General features: G+C 36.9%; 3 protein-coding genes across 4 annotated transcripts in view; all 3 read right to left on the bottom strand.

Annotated features, from left to right (window-relative positions):
* Nucleotides 1-4991: 4991 nt before the first annotated feature.
* LOC126376732 (40S ribosomal protein S20) lies at nt 4992-7577 on the bottom strand. The gene is made up of 3 exons (XM_050024293.1): nt 7422-7577; nt 6382-6543; nt 4992-5231 (listed from the first exon to the last, which is right to left on the bottom strand). Exons 1-3 carry the CDS (start codon nt 7422-7424, stop codon nt 5025-5027), a joined length of 372 nt encoding a protein of 123 aa, XP_049880250.1. The 5' UTR covers nt 7425-7577; the 3' UTR covers nt 4992-5024.
* Nucleotides 7578-8880: 1303 nt separating this feature from the next.
* Nucleotides 8881-10402, bottom strand: LOC126376722 (trafficking protein particle complex subunit 2-like protein). Its single transcript, XM_050024280.1, has 4 exons — nt 10321-10402; nt 9845-10056; nt 9360-9536; nt 8881-9159 (listed from the first exon to the last, which is right to left on the bottom strand). Exons 1-4 carry the CDS (start codon nt 10351-10353, stop codon nt 9114-9116), a joined length of 468 nt encoding a protein of 155 aa, XP_049880237.1. The 5' UTR covers nt 10354-10402; the 3' UTR covers nt 8881-9113.
* Nucleotides 10403-13454: 3052 nt separating this feature from the next.
* LOC126376537 (oxidative stress-induced growth inhibitor 1-like) overlaps nt 13455-17013 on the bottom strand; it is a 67101-nt gene continuing 63542 nt past the window's right edge. For both annotated transcript variants that reach the window (XM_050023999.1, XM_050023998.1), the window contains exons 7-10: nt 16874-16980; nt 15720-15883; nt 15090-15250; nt 13455-14345 (exon numbers count right to left, since the gene is read on the bottom strand). In XM_050023999.1, coding sequence (XP_049879956.1) covers nt 13536-14345; nt 15090-15250; nt 15720-15883; nt 16874-16980 — 1242 coding nt within the window. In that variant the 3' untranslated portion in view covers nt 13455-13535. The remainder of the gene's footprint in view (nt 14346-15089; nt 15251-15719; nt 15884-16873; nt 16981-17013) is intronic.

The following is a 17013-nucleotide window of genomic DNA, read 5'->3' as shown; positions in this document are numbered from 1 at the left end:
ACTCGCGTACATAATTATTCAGGCAGAAGCATATACTATAAAAGTACTTTTTGGATCACATTACGTATAGAATTTTGTTGATACCTATATTGGTTCTCTTTCTCTTGATCAGAATAATGGGTGGAACATGTAAATGTTCCTGGGTGTAATAAAAAGGGTCATCATTTATACCCAAAAACAAAGATGAAAGATGCATAATGTCTGTTATTCATGAAATTAGAAGGTTAAATGAAGAAACAACTGTACAGCGCCATCTATTTCGATTTTGAGAAACGTAAGTAAAATCCCTCATTGCGGTAGTCAGAGGTATCTCCATTGCATGATGAACAGGGCCTTGTAACCATGTGTCTCGAAGATGCGCCAGGGTCGGACACAAATCATCTGTTCAGAGTAGTTGAGTACCATCCGGCACGCATGTTCGTAAGTAATTGGTCGCCGGTTGTAGACTATCATGCTTTGAAATAGACCACACAATTATGTAATTAAGTTCACGAAAATAGGAATTGTTTTGAAATATTTCAAATTCAAAAATATCTTTATTCAGTAGGTAACATAGTTACCTACACTTTGAATCGTTGTTTTTTTACCTAACGCCTAAAACTACTGCAGCTTCTCACAACCTGTATAGCCGGGGAAAAGAAGCTCTGCAAGGTAAACCTCGGCCCACACAGGGCCCTAGCAGTAATATCAGTCGCCAGACAGCTAATCCCATGCATTCATGTCTTCTAGATAGTCACTAAGCTTATAAAACTTATATTATATAACTTTTTTTTTTCAAAATTTTTCTTTAACTACTGTGTTAAACTGTTGAAAGAAAATTCTGAATGTCAATGGAAATCTCGTTGTAAAAAAAATAAAATAAAAAAAGCCCCTTAAGGTGATTCGTTTTCCATACAAAAGTTGATGCAGTGCTACAGGAAAACGGATAGAGGAATATTGTTATAAAACCGATAAATAGTAATATTTTGGTGTATTATTTTCGCAAACTAACAAAAATTTAGGGTCCGAATACGAGAAGTACCATATTTCAGACCCTCAATTTTGATCAATTCTACATTTGTAGTGGTGCAGATTACAGTGTATTTGCTGAGCGTGTAGTGGTGTCAATGTTAGTGTGTGTGCGTGATAGTTTTTTTTTCTCTAAAGGCTTTGACTACTTGACAAGTGTAATAGAATGTCAGTGACAATTTATAAAGAGATTTTGTATGAATAAATAAAAAACTAAAAATATTACAATCTGAGAAAAGGAATATTGGAAAAATATTTTTGTTTTAACGCATATTTTTTAAACATTTTTAAATAATGGGTAAGTACCGTGTTTTAAAAGAGGACATATATTATAATAAAAAATCAATACATAAAATGACATGGCTGTATGGGCATAGTTCCCTTTGCCTTACCCTTCGGGGAAAACCAAATCAAAAAAAAGTTGTTGCATTTGCCGGCCTAAATAGTAGTCATTTATAATTAATTGTTTTTCATCCAACATACAGATTTATTTATATTCTCTTTGCCGCGGACTTTTTGGTGGGACCGGGAACGAGAAGGTTGCTTTCTTCATTGAATAATCTTAATAATCAATACGAAGTGGTGTTTTGTGGTTAATGATCACATTAAGTTAGTCGGAAAACATTCCCGATAGTATTATTAAATCGGAATATTCAATAAACAAAGTGTACCTATCTATTTTCGCTTTGCGCCAACAAGCCGCTTACTTCGTTTGGGGTTTGGAGTAAGAGTCTGTGTGGGGGCTTAGGTTTCATCATTTCATTAATCATCATCAAGAAAAAAAAACACAAGACATGGCTGTATGGGCATAGTTCCCTTTGCCTTGCCCTTTGGGAAAAAAAATAAGATAAATTTTGAAATTCTTATCTATACTTATAATAAATCTGTAGAGAGGTCAATTCTGTACATTAAATATTTTTTCAAAATAACTATCAGGGGGTGATAAGTGGTCGATACTGATGCCAAAAATGCAATCAGTAAAATTTTTGTCTGTCTGTCTGTCTGTCTGTCTGTCTGTCTGTCTGTCTGTATGTTCCTTATAGAAACAAAAACTACTGGACGGATTTTAATGAAAGTTGGTACAATTATTCTTTACACTCCTGGACAGGTTATAGTATACTTTTCATCACGCTACAATCAATAAGAGCAGAGTAGTGAAGGGAAATCCTTTTGTATGAAAAATCTAAACCACTCAAGTTAGACGTTTGAAATTTGGCATGCAGATACCTTAAGTACCGTAGAGGTGCACTAAGAAAGGAATTCCCGAAATTCCCACGAGAACGGGAATTAACGGGAAAATCCTTTTGTATGAAAAATCTAAACCATTCAAGTTAGATGTTTGAAATTTGGCTCGCAGGTACCTTAGATACCGTAGAGGTGCACTAAGAAAGGAATTCCCGAAATTCCCACGGGAACGGGAATTAGCGGGAAAATCCTTTTGTATGAAAAATCTAAACCACTCAAGTTAGACGTTTGAAATTTGGCATGCAGGTACTTTAGTAAACTTAAGGCTTAGTTGCAACAGGATATTGCAAAATTCCCACGGAAACGGGAGTAAGCGGGAAAAAAACATTTGTATGAAAAAATCTAAACCGCGTAAGATAGATGTTTTCAATTCAATTCAATTAAATTATTTATTGCATTCCATGTAGTACAATGGGGTGTTACATAGGCATAGGAACTAAATCATGGACCCTATAGGGCACAGCAACGTTGAAGGGAAGAGAGGAAGTGTGTATTAAAATTAAAACTCAATGAACAATCAATTTAAAAAAAATCAATTCAATCAATTGATTCAATCTAGCATGCATGCATACCTTAGTAAATATAAAATTTATTTTTGGCTGTATTTTGAAAAATGGGAGGTATTGGGAAAAAAATTGTATGAAAAAATCTAAACTGCATAAGTATGCACTCCCACACACACAAAGATCTCTCTCTTATATAAGACGCCACGCGGACGAAGTCGCGGGCAAAAGCTAGTACACAATATAATTATTATGACATATTGTGGACTTTCCGGTAGACCTACAAAAATGGAACAATTCAACCATACGTTGTTTTGTTATATCTCAATGGGCTCAGGCAGCGTTTTCGCCGAAAGCTCCAAGTCGGCTATATTTGTAACGATAATTATGTTTGATATTCATCATCATTTTTGAACCATTTTATACAAACAAAAAATACTTGTATAAATTATATACCCTAAAGCACGCCCATGAATCACTCTACTCATTGGTGAAAACCGTATGAAAATCCGTTCAGTAGTTTTTTAGTTAGCCGCATGTTCACTGATGCGATTAATGCCTGTTAGAATTTTACAAAATAAAAAATACGGAAATTACGGAAGGTACTTTAGTGCAAAGTACATTATTGTATAATTATAATATTACTGGTAAAAGTGATACTTTTTGAAAATTCCGTAACAAATAAACGGGTTCGCCAAATTCAATTGTAAAAAAAAATACAAAAAGTAAAAACAATTAAAACATGCACTTGGGTTTGAACCGTGAAACTTAAGAATGGCGGCGACTGCTTTACCAAATGCGCCATTTAGAAGTTAGAAGTAGACTTCAAATTATGCATCTCTTTTAATAGCTAACCTAGTTCGCATGTGTGTGTGACAGCTTCGTGTTTGTACACAAATTGAAATGACACCAACTTTTGATGCAATGTTTTAATATGATATCTGCAGTAAATACTTCAAAATTGTAGCTTAACTTAAAGATAATGTATGTAAGATTTCGCCACCTAACGTTTCACTGGGTCAGAACTCAACACTAAACGAATAAATGGAAAAAAATACGAAAAATGCAGAAGTAACGCCATCTGCTGACGCAGCGTTACCTAGCTGACTGACACGCATCACCTTAAAAGATTTAGTGATTTAAGCAGTCAACTCTCATGTAAGGCCAGTAATTTACCTAGGTACAACCAACCTAATCTACTAACCATCTCCTATCACAAATAAAGAATATTGAATATCAGGCATAGAATAAGGAATAAATACTATTAGAATAGGACACGTTGACATCAAGTTTTTGAAAGTACATAGTTTATTTTCAATGGCTTTCGAGTAGACGGCGCCATCTATCGGTTGCTAGTGATTGCCATTTCGCGGAAGATACTTTTTTTTGGCACATACCTATAAGCTGAGCCTATAAGGGACAGGCTAAGATCATGAGACCATGCTGCCTAGTAAAGTCATCAGTAAATACGGCAGACACATACAACTCTGCGCCGTCGGTGACAGAAATTAAAACTAGAGGGAAGTGACTGAATACCAACGAGGGTGTCGTTTGTTTAGACCTCGGGGGCTAGTCATACCATCCATATTTATCTTGAAACGTCAATGTAAAAAGCGTGGCTTCCAATCACTTTAAAACTACCCTGGATAATATCAGAGTAGACTAGCTCTGTCTACCCGGATAGAGAATACAAGCTGGAGTTATGTGTATGTAGTTGCTCAATTTTAAGAAATTAACTGTAACAAATCGAGAGGTTGTTTCGTTGACAAAAATAACATCAGAACCAAATGTAATTTTCAAAATGGTGCATACGTAGCGTGGTTGCTATGGCAACGATGTGTGAATGTTAGTGCACGTAGCAGCTCCCTATCCATATTGATGTATAATTATGTCACTTTAATAGTAAGATTGAATATAACATACAGTGTTGATCGTACCGAATACGGAGGGGGTTGATTCAGACCATGATTATGTCTGAATTAATATCAAATAGAATTTACCGTCGCAAAATTAATATATTTTTTTCGTTTTAAATTAAAGAAAGTACATGACCTGTCGGAAAATAAGAGTTTTTTCAGTTCCATACTTTTTAGACGCAAAAACTTGATATCAACTCAAAATCATGGACTGAATCATCCCTCAAAGTTTTCGTTACAATAGCACTAACAGCCTGTATTTTAATAATAATTTTTTTCCCAATAGTAACATGGCTTTTTCTAAATAAAACACAAAAACTTTCAGTCAGAGATGTATTGTCGGCAGTTGTGCCTACGCGTCGGCGATGGTGACCTCGACCTGCACGCCGGGCTCGATGTTGATGGAGGTGATCTGCTTCACGATCTCAGAGGGCGAATGCAGGTCCACCACCCGCTTGTGGATCCTCATCTGGAACCTGTCCCAGGTCTTGGAACCCTCACCACAAGGGGTCTTACGGGTCGTGATGCGGAGGATCTTGGTCGGCATGCGGATGGGGCCCTGGAAGTGAAACATTGATGATATTTAAGAGATTTTAATTTGAGTTTTATTGGTAAGAGTAAAAATAGATAGTCCTGTCATCGAAGACGATCTACCACAAGGTTGGAGAAGCTCAACAGGCGACTGACAGTTGTGGCGCAATAAGGAGGAGGCCTGTGTCCTAGGACAGCCCGACATAAAAATAAACATATAGAGAATTAATTAATAAAGTTAAACTATGTAATAATGTAGGTGAATAAAGCCTATTTTCATTTTATTTTAATTATTTTATTTAAAAGTGAAACAACGTAAGCGCCTTCATTTGCGATTTTCTTCAACAAAAAAGATTTCTACCAATTAGTTTTAATCTGAGCAAAAACTTAGACCACAAATTTTTACCTATATCTATTGCAAGGATGTTTATGAAGGCATTTACGCAGTTTTAACTTAAAGTTAAGACATGTAGCTCCCCTATGAGCAGTGTGGGGTATCAAGAACGCACACGCTGCACTTTGAAGAGCACTAGTGTAGCGTCTGTACGGTGAACACAACAGCTAGCACGCTTGATGTGTTTTCATCAAGACGCTGTTCTTAACCTAACTTGGCAGGCCAGACCGACAGAGGGCACAGGTCTCCATTTTGAAGGAGAATGTAGGTAACACAGTGTGTCAGTGACATTGTAACAAAATCTTCAGAGGGTTGATTGAGACCATGATTCAGAGTTGATATCAAGTGGAATTTTAAATCACAAAAGTATGGAACTGAAAATAAATAAAAATAGCACTAAAATTGACATGAATTTTCAGTTCAATGTCAAGTGGAATTTTCCATTGGATACGAAACTCAGAATCATGGTCTGAATCGTCATCAGTATTTGTTTCTTCTTATCATGTAGGTTATTATTGAGCCAAGTATGTAACAACTACATACTTACATCAGTAAGTAGTAACTGGGACCAATGGCTCAACATGCCTTCCGAAGCACGGATCCCACACCCACACAATAAGAAGAAGAATATTTGTATGTGTCACTAACACCCAAACATACTCATATGGCTGGCTACCTGTACATGCTTGTACAGGGTATAAGCACCTTTTTGATGAATGTAATTTTCAAAAAGGCACTTACATGGTTTTCACTATAAGGCGATACATAAATTATGACTAATTACCTTGACACGGAGCTTCTGTTTCTTGGCTCCATTGATGAGGTCGGCACACACCTTCTCCAGCGACCTCACATTGCGGGATGTGAGGGTAATGCGGATACGGTGGATCGGGGAGACCTCCGCTTGAGGCTTCTCAATGTCCTTGCCTGACACGACGGCGGCTGCCTGGAATCATTATAAAGGAGAGATTAGATTTTTTGAGTTTGAGTGGGCTTGAACTGATGCAGCCCGCATGGCCACTGCAACCTAGCAAGATCTATTGTGACCAAGATAGAGATAGGTAAAATGAAATAAAATTTATTGTAGTAAATATGGTCATACATAGTTATGGAAGTAAATATTATGGTTCAGCACATTCTGATCTATTTTAATTTAAGCTTTCTTTGTATAAAAGAGATTATTTAGGATCATGTTGTCTATAGATGTGGGCTTAAATTCAACTGCTTTTTTTAGTATGAATAAACCTTCCTCTATTGTGTAGGTTAGTATGAGTACTAGATATACTAGAAATACATAGAAACAGGAAACATTGAATACCTACTTTACTAAACTAACAAGACGAAATGATGTACAAAGATAACAACTTAAGTTCTTTTTGTGAGAGTGATAGGAAAGTTGCTTGTGCATGGGCACAGCTCCATAGGGTCACTCCAGGTGATCTGGCGCTAGATTCGGCACTGACACCATGAGGTGGCAGTGTTCGTGCGTAGCGCATACGTAAGAACCTACCTATCGAGCACTTATCCACTAGACATGTCGTAGAAACAACATTGAGATGAGAACATTTCACATGTGAAATGTATGGCGATTTAACAAAGGTATTGATGATTATTATTGACTCAATTTGGAAATTAATCGTCTCTAAAGTATGTAAGAAGTTTAGAAATGGTACAACAGCAAAATAAATGGTATTTTTTGGCGCTAAATACGCCAACACGTGCAAAGCAAACCTAACCTATACAAAAGTATGCGTCAAAAATTAAGTTGGACTTGGTGGAAATTGAAAATTAATATGTAAGGGACGTAGATGAAGTATTACTCACCATTTTGTTGTGATTTCCCGGTCGAGATGAACAACTTTTCAATTAAAAACTGCTCAGCGCTGAACCGGTGACGGTCTTCACGATTAGCACATGAAAGAGAAAGAAAATGTGAAGGAAAGGGACATCTACACAAATGTCATTCCACAGATTAAAAATTATATTCAAACAAAACCCAGGGATTTACTTGTGGTCCTGAACAGCGCCATCTACAATTGATTTTACAAACTATTGTTGGATAATATAATTGTGTGTATTAGACTCATTAATAATTTCTTATATCCACTTTAGCAATGTTAATGCTCTTGAAATCATTACTTATTATATGTAGACGTCAATAAAATCTTTTTTCTACTCCTCTACTTTAATCTGGCATTTAAATAACCAAAAAGTCTAATATAAGTACATACATAATTAAACTCTTTGAAAAAGTGTACGCTCTATGGCCTATAAAAGCATTGCTTACAAAGTGTAACTGTACTATAATGTCGCCAAAAAAGCATTGTTGTTGTTTTTTTTTTTTTTGACCTGGAAACTGGCACCTTTACTTTGTTTGGTGCCATAAATATACTATAAAAAAAAAGTATACATTTGCCGCCATTTTCCCGCGCGTTGGAAAATAAATTGGAAAATTTTTGTGTTTCGTTTCAAAACACTAAAAAGTATAAAATAAAAAGGAAAAATGACGTCGTCGTAGAAAAAGTATTGTATGCAACGTTGTATAACTACGTCAAAAAATGCTCGTGGCGTCTCTTATTGCGATGTTCGCCAAGGCTCACATCGCAACTCACGCCACTCGCATTTTTTGACCCTTCTTATACAACTGTTGCATAAAATACTATTGAAATTGGGCTAAATCCATTAGCTTCAACTTTTGCTTTGTATTGTTCATTAGTTTCATTAGCATGGTTCATAGATGGCATCACTGCTTCGCTTACTAATTTCAACTATTGAGGGCAGTGCCATTCTAATAAATGTCATTAGTTTGTTTGGTTGGTAGCTCTTTTAAAAAAAAACTGTGTCTATGGTCTGTTAATGTTGCTATACACATTACTTATTTTCCCCTATAAATAAAAATACATCACAGAAGTCACGTCAACAAATAACATCACCATATTTTTTTGGAAATTGTCAAATGTACGGATCGGTTTCAAAAATTAAATTGTTTTTTTAAAATAGTTCCGAAAGTCACTCAGTACAGCAGGGTCTGAACGGCAAGCGCACCACGCGCAGCGTGAAATATACCGAGGACTTCGACTAATAGCCGTACTAAGTCTATCCTGCGTAGATAGTATTCGCTGCGTCTATTGGTAGAAGCCCTCAATATCATTCGAGCCGCGTAGTTGCCGTGAAGACCCTACAGGTTGTGAAAAAATTACAAGAAACTTAACAGCAACAAAGCCTATTTTGTACCATTTCTATCAAGTTGTGGGACAAATAATTAAAATAATATAAACAAGAATTTCACAAATACTGATTTATACTTCATTTATTTTATACACATTAAGCCATTATACGACGATGTTAACTGTAACTAACTTTTTGCCTATTAGGTATAGAGTAGACATAACATATAAAATAGTGATGTTTATTTAGGTTACATTATAGCGTACAATAATAAATGCGTCTTCTCTTCGTGACGGAACGCAATAACACAGAAAAATATTGAGACCTCTCACAATAAAATATCCACTTTCAGACATTATTCAACATCAAATTCTTGACTTGCTTGTCGAATTTTCTGGAATAAAAAAAAAATAAATGCATTATTTATTTATGCCATCTCACATTTGGAGATTGTTAAAAATACACATTACCGCCTTTTAAAACCTTTTCATTTTCAATTTCATGTTTGTGTTTTCTTGTAGGTATGTCATATATTAATTGTTCAGCGTCTTAATTGACGCATTTTAGACCAATATTCCTAAAAAATGTACTCACGAGGATGTAATCGGGTCACCAGGTAGATGGAATGGGTTGCACATCGCATCTGCATATAAAGCGTGTAATCTCCTTAATGCCGTGCGTACTTCAGAATCACGTATATTGCTGCCACTGGGCGAAGTAGAGCTTGTCACCAGAACCAGTTTTATCTTCGTATTTGTGACATATCCATATCTGAAAATTATTATAATAAAATAAGTAGGTACTCATACTCTTTATGGAAGCTTCGCCTTCATTGCACTATTTCGAACAAGTTAAATAGTTTTATTATCCTTAACTGGGAATACACCCGTGGACGAATGTTTATTTTGTTATGTTTTGTTTTTGTTATCATTAACTTTATAATTATTCACAAAAATCAACAAAGACCTATTACATGAGTAACACTTATTTAAACAGGTTTTTTTTTAACTTTTGCCTTCAAATAGCCATTATATAATACAAATATAAATACCACAATAATGACTAGATAAGAAACTTACATTTTGTGAGTGTCAGTAGAATAAAGTAATCCTAAATATAGATCTCGCAGGTCAGTTCGCGCTGTGTTGGTATTGCTGCCCGTATTATTTGCGTTAGTTGTGGCGAGTCTCTCTTCCAACGCATCTAAGGCAGTGTGAACGAGCCACTGCCGCGATAGCTCATTGTCCGTACTCGTATCATTGCCGATCCCGCCGATATATAGCGGGGAGTTCTGAAAAATGCCAAAAAAAAATTAAAAAATCATTATTTTTCCACATCAAATAGTGCAAATTGTTTACCAACAATAAGGGTATTTTTTTGTGTTGTTGTCTATGGTCGTGTTGCAATGATAGGTGACGTGTATTGAAACTATTTTTATTACGTGTTAACGAGTATTTCGTGGACAAATTGTATCAAAATTAGCACAAATCGTTACACCAGTACTATAAAAATAATGTCAGTGTTTGGAAAGTGAAAAATTGTGAATGAAACTTACATCTTTTCCAATAACTGCGACACAGACAGCCATTGTTTACGTAGTAAAATAATTCCGGAAGTGGCAGTAAAGAAGTGATGGCAACATAACGTCAACAACTGGAACGCATTTCCGTTCTAATTACGTCTATTTTTAGCGGGGGCGGGAATTCGATTTGCAAAAATACCTACCTATTGGAAAAATATTTGTTGCGCTTGTCTACAAAAATAATGATGCGCTTAGAATAATATGTGGAGGTCAATTTTATATTACGGACCAAGTTACCAACATGAGTGTAAAGTAAAAGCAGTGTAAAACACTTGCAGTTTCGTGCCGTTTATTTACCAGTCAGAACGAAGTGATCGATCGATATGGCGATAAATAAATTCTTCCAGGAAAAAGGTTTATTGTACCAACTCCAGGACAATGGTGAGAAATGGTTAGTGCGGTCGTCGGATTCCAGTAAGCGAGCGTACCTTCGCTTCACCAACAAGACTTCAAGGCCTGTCGAGGTGTGGTGGCGGGACTTCCGCGGCGTTAGGCACCAATATTTCTCACTAGACCCTGGATCTCACTTCGACATCAACTCGTACGTGACGCATCCTTGGGAGTTCTCAGATCCAGAGACTGATGAGAATTTCGTTATCAACAATTGTATAATATTCAGGGCCCCTCCAAAGTTAGGAGGTATGTCATATAGAACAAACTGGAACATAACAGTAAGTGTGCGAAGTCTCCGGTTTGCCTCAATGTTGGTTATTGCTGAGCGTATACATGCCCCATGTTGTATTCCCGCTCTGGGACTCCCAAAGACATTGGAAAAGGAAATGGATAAACTAGTTCGACGGATGAGAGGGCTCGAAACGGAGGAAGAGAAGAAGGCTTGATATCAGTATGCAGCCAAAGAGAGTGACTTACTAATGGCTAGTCTTGATTTTCGTTATGTATTCTGAACTGTTGTTTTTAAATTGCGCTGCGATTCTGTATTTAATTTCATATCTGTCTATATTTTACTTTTAAATTACCAAATTGTAAATTGACTCATATATTTTCCATTCAATAATGACCACAGTATCATTATCACCCAAAACTAAATGTACAAAATCTTAACGAGTTCTAATACCTTTATATCAAAGTACTTTAATAAAAAAGGCAAAGTTTTATGGACAAATGAGTTATTGCCTTATTAGGTCTGAGAATAATCAAAATAAAAATATATAAATGATCCTATTTCTATACATCTCCCTATTTTCAATACAAATATTATTAAATTAAAGTGGTACCTACAGGTAATAGGTATAAAATTTCAAGATTTTTTATCTCATTATTCATGAGTTATTAATATAGATATTAATGTCTAAGCGTAGCTTGTAATACTAATGACTCATTTATGTACTTACATTTTGACTTGTGCAATCTTCTGATCAATCTTGTGATCTTGTGCTAAATAAGCTTTCTGTCTAGAATGACTGAAACTGCAGTTACTGCAACAGCTATTTCATAGCAGGTTATATATTAAACATACAGGCATCACGCCTGTAGCCCAGAAGGGGTAAGCAGAGGTGTATAGTATACACACCCACACCTCGCAAAGTATATTTCTTAAAAAAATATATCTTTTATTATGACTATGTCTGTATGGTTTTTTCTGCTTTATTAGGTACTCATACTATCATCTTTTCTTAATACTTGCCTTTAAATAAAAATAAACTTCATGAAAAATTTCTACTTACCAGACCAAACTCTACACTTATATTATTGCCCGACATAGAGCAGCAGCAACTGGGCCTCCAGGGAACTTTAGAGTCGACATCTTCTTCAAATACTATTGTCTGCCTACATACCCTTAGGATTAAACTTAAACAATAAGTTTCAAACTGGTTCATAGATTTAATACTAAATAATTTCTGCATTTTTGTTACAAATGTATAATGAAGTGTAATAAGTATTTAGGGAATAAAAGATGTATATGAATGAATATGCCAAATATTAGAAATAACTTTGAAAATTATGTGTATGTTATGAAATAACTCAGGATTTTATACCTATCACATCTGTCTTAATGTAATAGGCCTATGTTTTAGTGATGTTGACATTTGTAGATAAAAGTTCAAAAATGTATAGTTGATGTTCGTAATTATTATCTAGTCATAAGGATAAACTTACTAAAGACAATTCAAATTCCAAATTTGAATTCAAATTTGCACATAACCTACTCCTTGGTCTTTTTCCTTTATTATTATTTTTTATTTAACTTGTAGGGTTGCCGCGTTGCCGCAGATGGCATTAACTACTTAGACGGATAAATGGGGAGTGCTGAAGGCTCTCACTCAGATGTCTTCTTCTAGCTACATGTAACATTTTCGTGTCTTATTGTGGCACTGCCATCATCACGGATCGGAATTCTGACTACACAAGAAAAATGACGAAAAGTCTGGTTACTTGTGCAAATTATAATTTATGGAAATAAGATTGTATTAGAATATTAGATAGAGCTTAAATAAAATCGATCTGAGATGGATTATGGTGCAGGCTATAGATTGTTAAGAACTGGGATAGAATGGATGTCTGTGTATAAATGTAATATAACGCATTTCGAATTATTGAGCTTATACACTTTTTTTTACATAAAACTAATGTGCCATAATAATTTGTCTTTATTGATCTGTTTTTGTATACCTAGGTAATCTTATATTTTGAAATTAAATGTTTTATAACTCTCTAAATTGTTCCTTGTTATTTGTTATGTACCTACTACAAACTCACAGAAAGTGAAAAAAATGTTAAACAATAAAAGCTCGACTCGACTTCAAAGTCAAGTCTACAGAAGGGTAGCTTGTCTGTCGGTCTTTTATAGTATACACATATCAATCCGCTCTCACCCTTTTTGATGCGAACAGCGAAGGATTGGAACTACCTACCTGCCGTCGTCTGTTTTTCAAACTCGTTATAATCTGGGCTAGAGTGAAGGCATTTGCTAGGTAAGCGTGATACGTCCTAGGCCACTTATTATTATGTGAGATTGTGGTCACACGCAAGCCTATATTATTATAAAAAAGCAGCGCATCTGGGTGTGCAATACCTATAATACGAAAATATATATATTATGTAAGTAATACGAATCTTCATAGTCTTCAACCAATTCAAACACAACATAGGGGTATAAAAAATAATTTATTGTAATACAAAATAAACAAAATTAAGTATTGCAAATCACAATTATGCGGGTGTTAGTATCATTCGGACTTACTTTCCTTATGTATACTGGCCACTATAGCTAATGCTCCACCTGGTATGAATCGGACAAAGTTGTCTGCTGTGAGGGGGCCAAGAGCATATAAGCCCTTTGGACCGTTCAGTAGCTCATGAGTACTTTTGTCAATGGCTATAGGGTTTGATCTACCATCCACTGGCTTTTTAGGGTCAATGCCAAACCCAATGCCGCTGGAATAAGGGTTCTGTTGACAGGTGCATTTAATTTTATTCTCTATTTCAGAGTACGGAATGATTTCACATGACCAGTCTTTATCCTCTTTCATTCCGTTCTCAACTGTATTTTCCTTCTCCCTCTTGTTACAATCCGGGACAATACATTTTGTATCACTATTCCCATTAATTTCTGTATAATTTAGGTATCTGGATTTGCAACTTTGAATGCTTTGACCTAAGACGGATTTTAAATAATACCAGTGGTTTTTCAAGAAGCATTGTCGCTGTGTGTCTTCGATTTTCCTTTTGGCTGCGTGTTTTGTTTCTTCTGTGCATTTGAGGCACTTTATGTCTATGCAGTCAAGGTTGAAGTTTGTTTGGAGGAAGAATAGGTCTGGTTTCGAGCCGATGAGCACTGCTATGAGGTTGACGGTGATGGTTGTGGTTTCGTTTGTGACTAGGTTGAGGAGGGTCACCCTTTTGAGGCGGAGAGCGCTGTCTTCATATTCTTGTGTGTTCTGGTTGTCAATGGGGGTGATGTCGACTATTATGTGTTCGGGGTGGGAGGTGTAGTTCGGATGGTTGCCCGCGGGGCCGTCGCACATCATTTTGTACACCTGGGAAAGATAATAAAGTTCAATCTTTATAATGCAGTAAAATAGAAATAGAGATGCGCCGAATACTGAATGTTGTTCGAACGGAATATTCGCCCGAACTATTCAATTTCACGCTACATCTATTCCTTATTCTATGATCTAGGGTAGTTATGCCGAAACCATTTGAGTAAGTAAGTAACTAATATAAATAGTTCTATATATTCATACATCCCTGTTACTATCAGAAGCCGTCATCAGGTCTAAAATGGCATTATCGATTTTTTTTTAGATAAATTGCTTCAATGTGGCCTTTTCAGAACTGTGATTTCATGACTGACAAAATTAATGATTTCTTTATTTGCAACATGCAGACACAATTTCCCAACATTTAATATCTCCATTACATAATGAATAAGTGCAATTTTTTTATTACATATTCTTTACTGCAGACAGATTGTTTGATTATATAAGTGCCTACCTATACAATGGTGCTTATTCTGCAGGACACGAATTTAATCTTAGCTACGTCTCACACGGGAAATTGGGAGTATCCTTACTTACTGGCTTGAGTTGAGTTCAAGGCCCCAAGAAACTTGAATATTCCCGTGTGAGACCGCGCAATTTAACTTAACTTGATAACTCTATTCAGTGCTGTCCTTCACTTACAATAAGTGCAAGAAAGAGATAGAGATAGTTTTAGGGCTGTCAAAATTAAGTTGGTGGAATCGGCAGTAACAAGGCGTTAATGTCCGCGCGTGTCCTGACCTGGCAGTAGTCGGGGTAGGCCTGCGGCGCCAGGCGCGCCAGCGCGTCGGCGCGCGCGCGGTGCGCGTGGTGCAGCCGCAGGCGCGCGCGCCGCGCCAGGCACACGGCGTCGGCCGCCGACACGCCCGACCCCACCACCAGCACGCCGGGGGGCGCGCCCGCTAAGGGGACACATGCTCATATTACAGAACGCCACAACAACATTATGTTAGTGTATTAACAATCCAATATAAAAAAAGACAAAAATAACACACACTTTTATGGGCGTCAGTTTTTAGCGACATCTATTGATTTTGCTCATTACTTCGTTACATTTTTAAAATATTTGACATTGAAATGAACTGAAGGTTCAAAAATGCGCGCTAGATGGCGCTGTCCGGGACGCCATCAGACGCAAACCTATGAAAAGTTACTAAAACCATTTTCATTTAATTAATTCTCACTGAAGAGTTTAAAATCATAAAATAAAGGATATTTTGTAATTAAAAGAAATCAGTAAATAGAAAACTGTCGAGCGAATACGACCGGGTGGGCGAACAGTGCGTTTATTTGGCGCACGATTAGCACCAATAAGTGGCGTGTTTATTTTTCTCGCTAAATCACGTCAGTAGAAAAGGTAATAATACTGACTGTAGTTAGCGAGGACGTGCAGCGCGCGCTCGATGTGGTGCAGCGCGTGGCTGGCGTGCGGCGCCAGGCGCGGCTCCAGCGTGTTGGGCCGGTCGCCGGCGCCGGCCGCCAGCACCACGCGCCGGCACACGTAGCGGAACGCGCGGCCGCACGACGCGTCGTAGCTGCAACCACCACAAATATTCATATTTTACATTGAATACTCAAAAAATCTCCACCAACCCGCAGTGGAGCAGCGTGGTGGAGTATGCTCCATACCCCCCTCCGGTTGATTGAGGGGAGGCCTGTGCCCAGCAGTGGGACGTATATAGATTGTTTATGTTACTCAAAAAATACCTTTAATAGTAGCTTCGACAACAACATAAGCCGTAATATGAATTATTTTTAAATGCACGTTTATAAAAATGACTTTTTAATAAAAACTACATTTATTTTGTCATGTAGTTAATGTAGAACATGTCAAAGATGAGTGAAAAAACGGGCTCATGTGCATGTAATGGGTTAAAACGAGTTAATGCCAATAATGTTAATGATGAATTATGAAAAGTAACATTTATTTTGGGTACGTGCGTATATTAAAAAAGACGTGTGGCACTCGGGGACTGCCGCGGTAAAGCATATCATTTTGTATCAACTTATGCAATTATAATTATTTATTTATTTTATTCATGCAGTATTTCTTTTCCTTTGATATTAATTCAAGTTACACTTTTTGAGCGTGGTGACCGATAAGAAAACATTTTTTTTTCTATTATTAAATAAATAAAAAGTTAATATTGTTTAAAATACGTCGTACAATACGTCTAATCGCAAGCACACAACGCGGTGTCGAAGACTGCCGAACTGAAACGACGTTAGACGATGCACGGCCTTCAAGCCACACCTCCGTGTCCGTCGGAGTGGGGAGCGTGAGGTTTTTTCGTTACGGAATTTCTGGGTTCGGTCCCCGCGCTCAAAGCCCGCGATAGAAGCTATGCAATAGCTTAAAAAAATATTAATAAAATGAAATATTTTTTGTTTCGAATCGAATTGCACGTTCCCACTTTACTTTTTCCTCATCGAAGTCGAAGTCCTTTATAGATTAAGAACGATAGTAACTGCAGAAGTATGATAATGTAATGTATGGTGCATGTCCGTACCGTGTCGCTTCTTACCCGTATACGCTGAAGGCGGCGTTGAGCGGGCATGCAGACGCGCACGGCGGCCCGCTCGGCCGGAACACACTCACGCGGGTCACCAGCACGTTGTTGCGGAAATAGCGCTGTAAGTAGACACGTTAGGTTTTATTTATCGG

This window comes from Pectinophora gossypiella, chromosome 21 (genome assembly GCF_024362695.1).
Source record: "Pectinophora gossypiella chromosome 21, ilPecGoss1.1, whole genome shotgun sequence".
In the NCBI taxonomy this organism is placed as follows: domain Eukaryota; kingdom Metazoa; phylum Arthropoda; class Insecta; order Lepidoptera; family Gelechiidae; genus Pectinophora; species Pectinophora gossypiella.
This window is presented reverse-complemented; position numbering and strand designations above follow the sequence as displayed.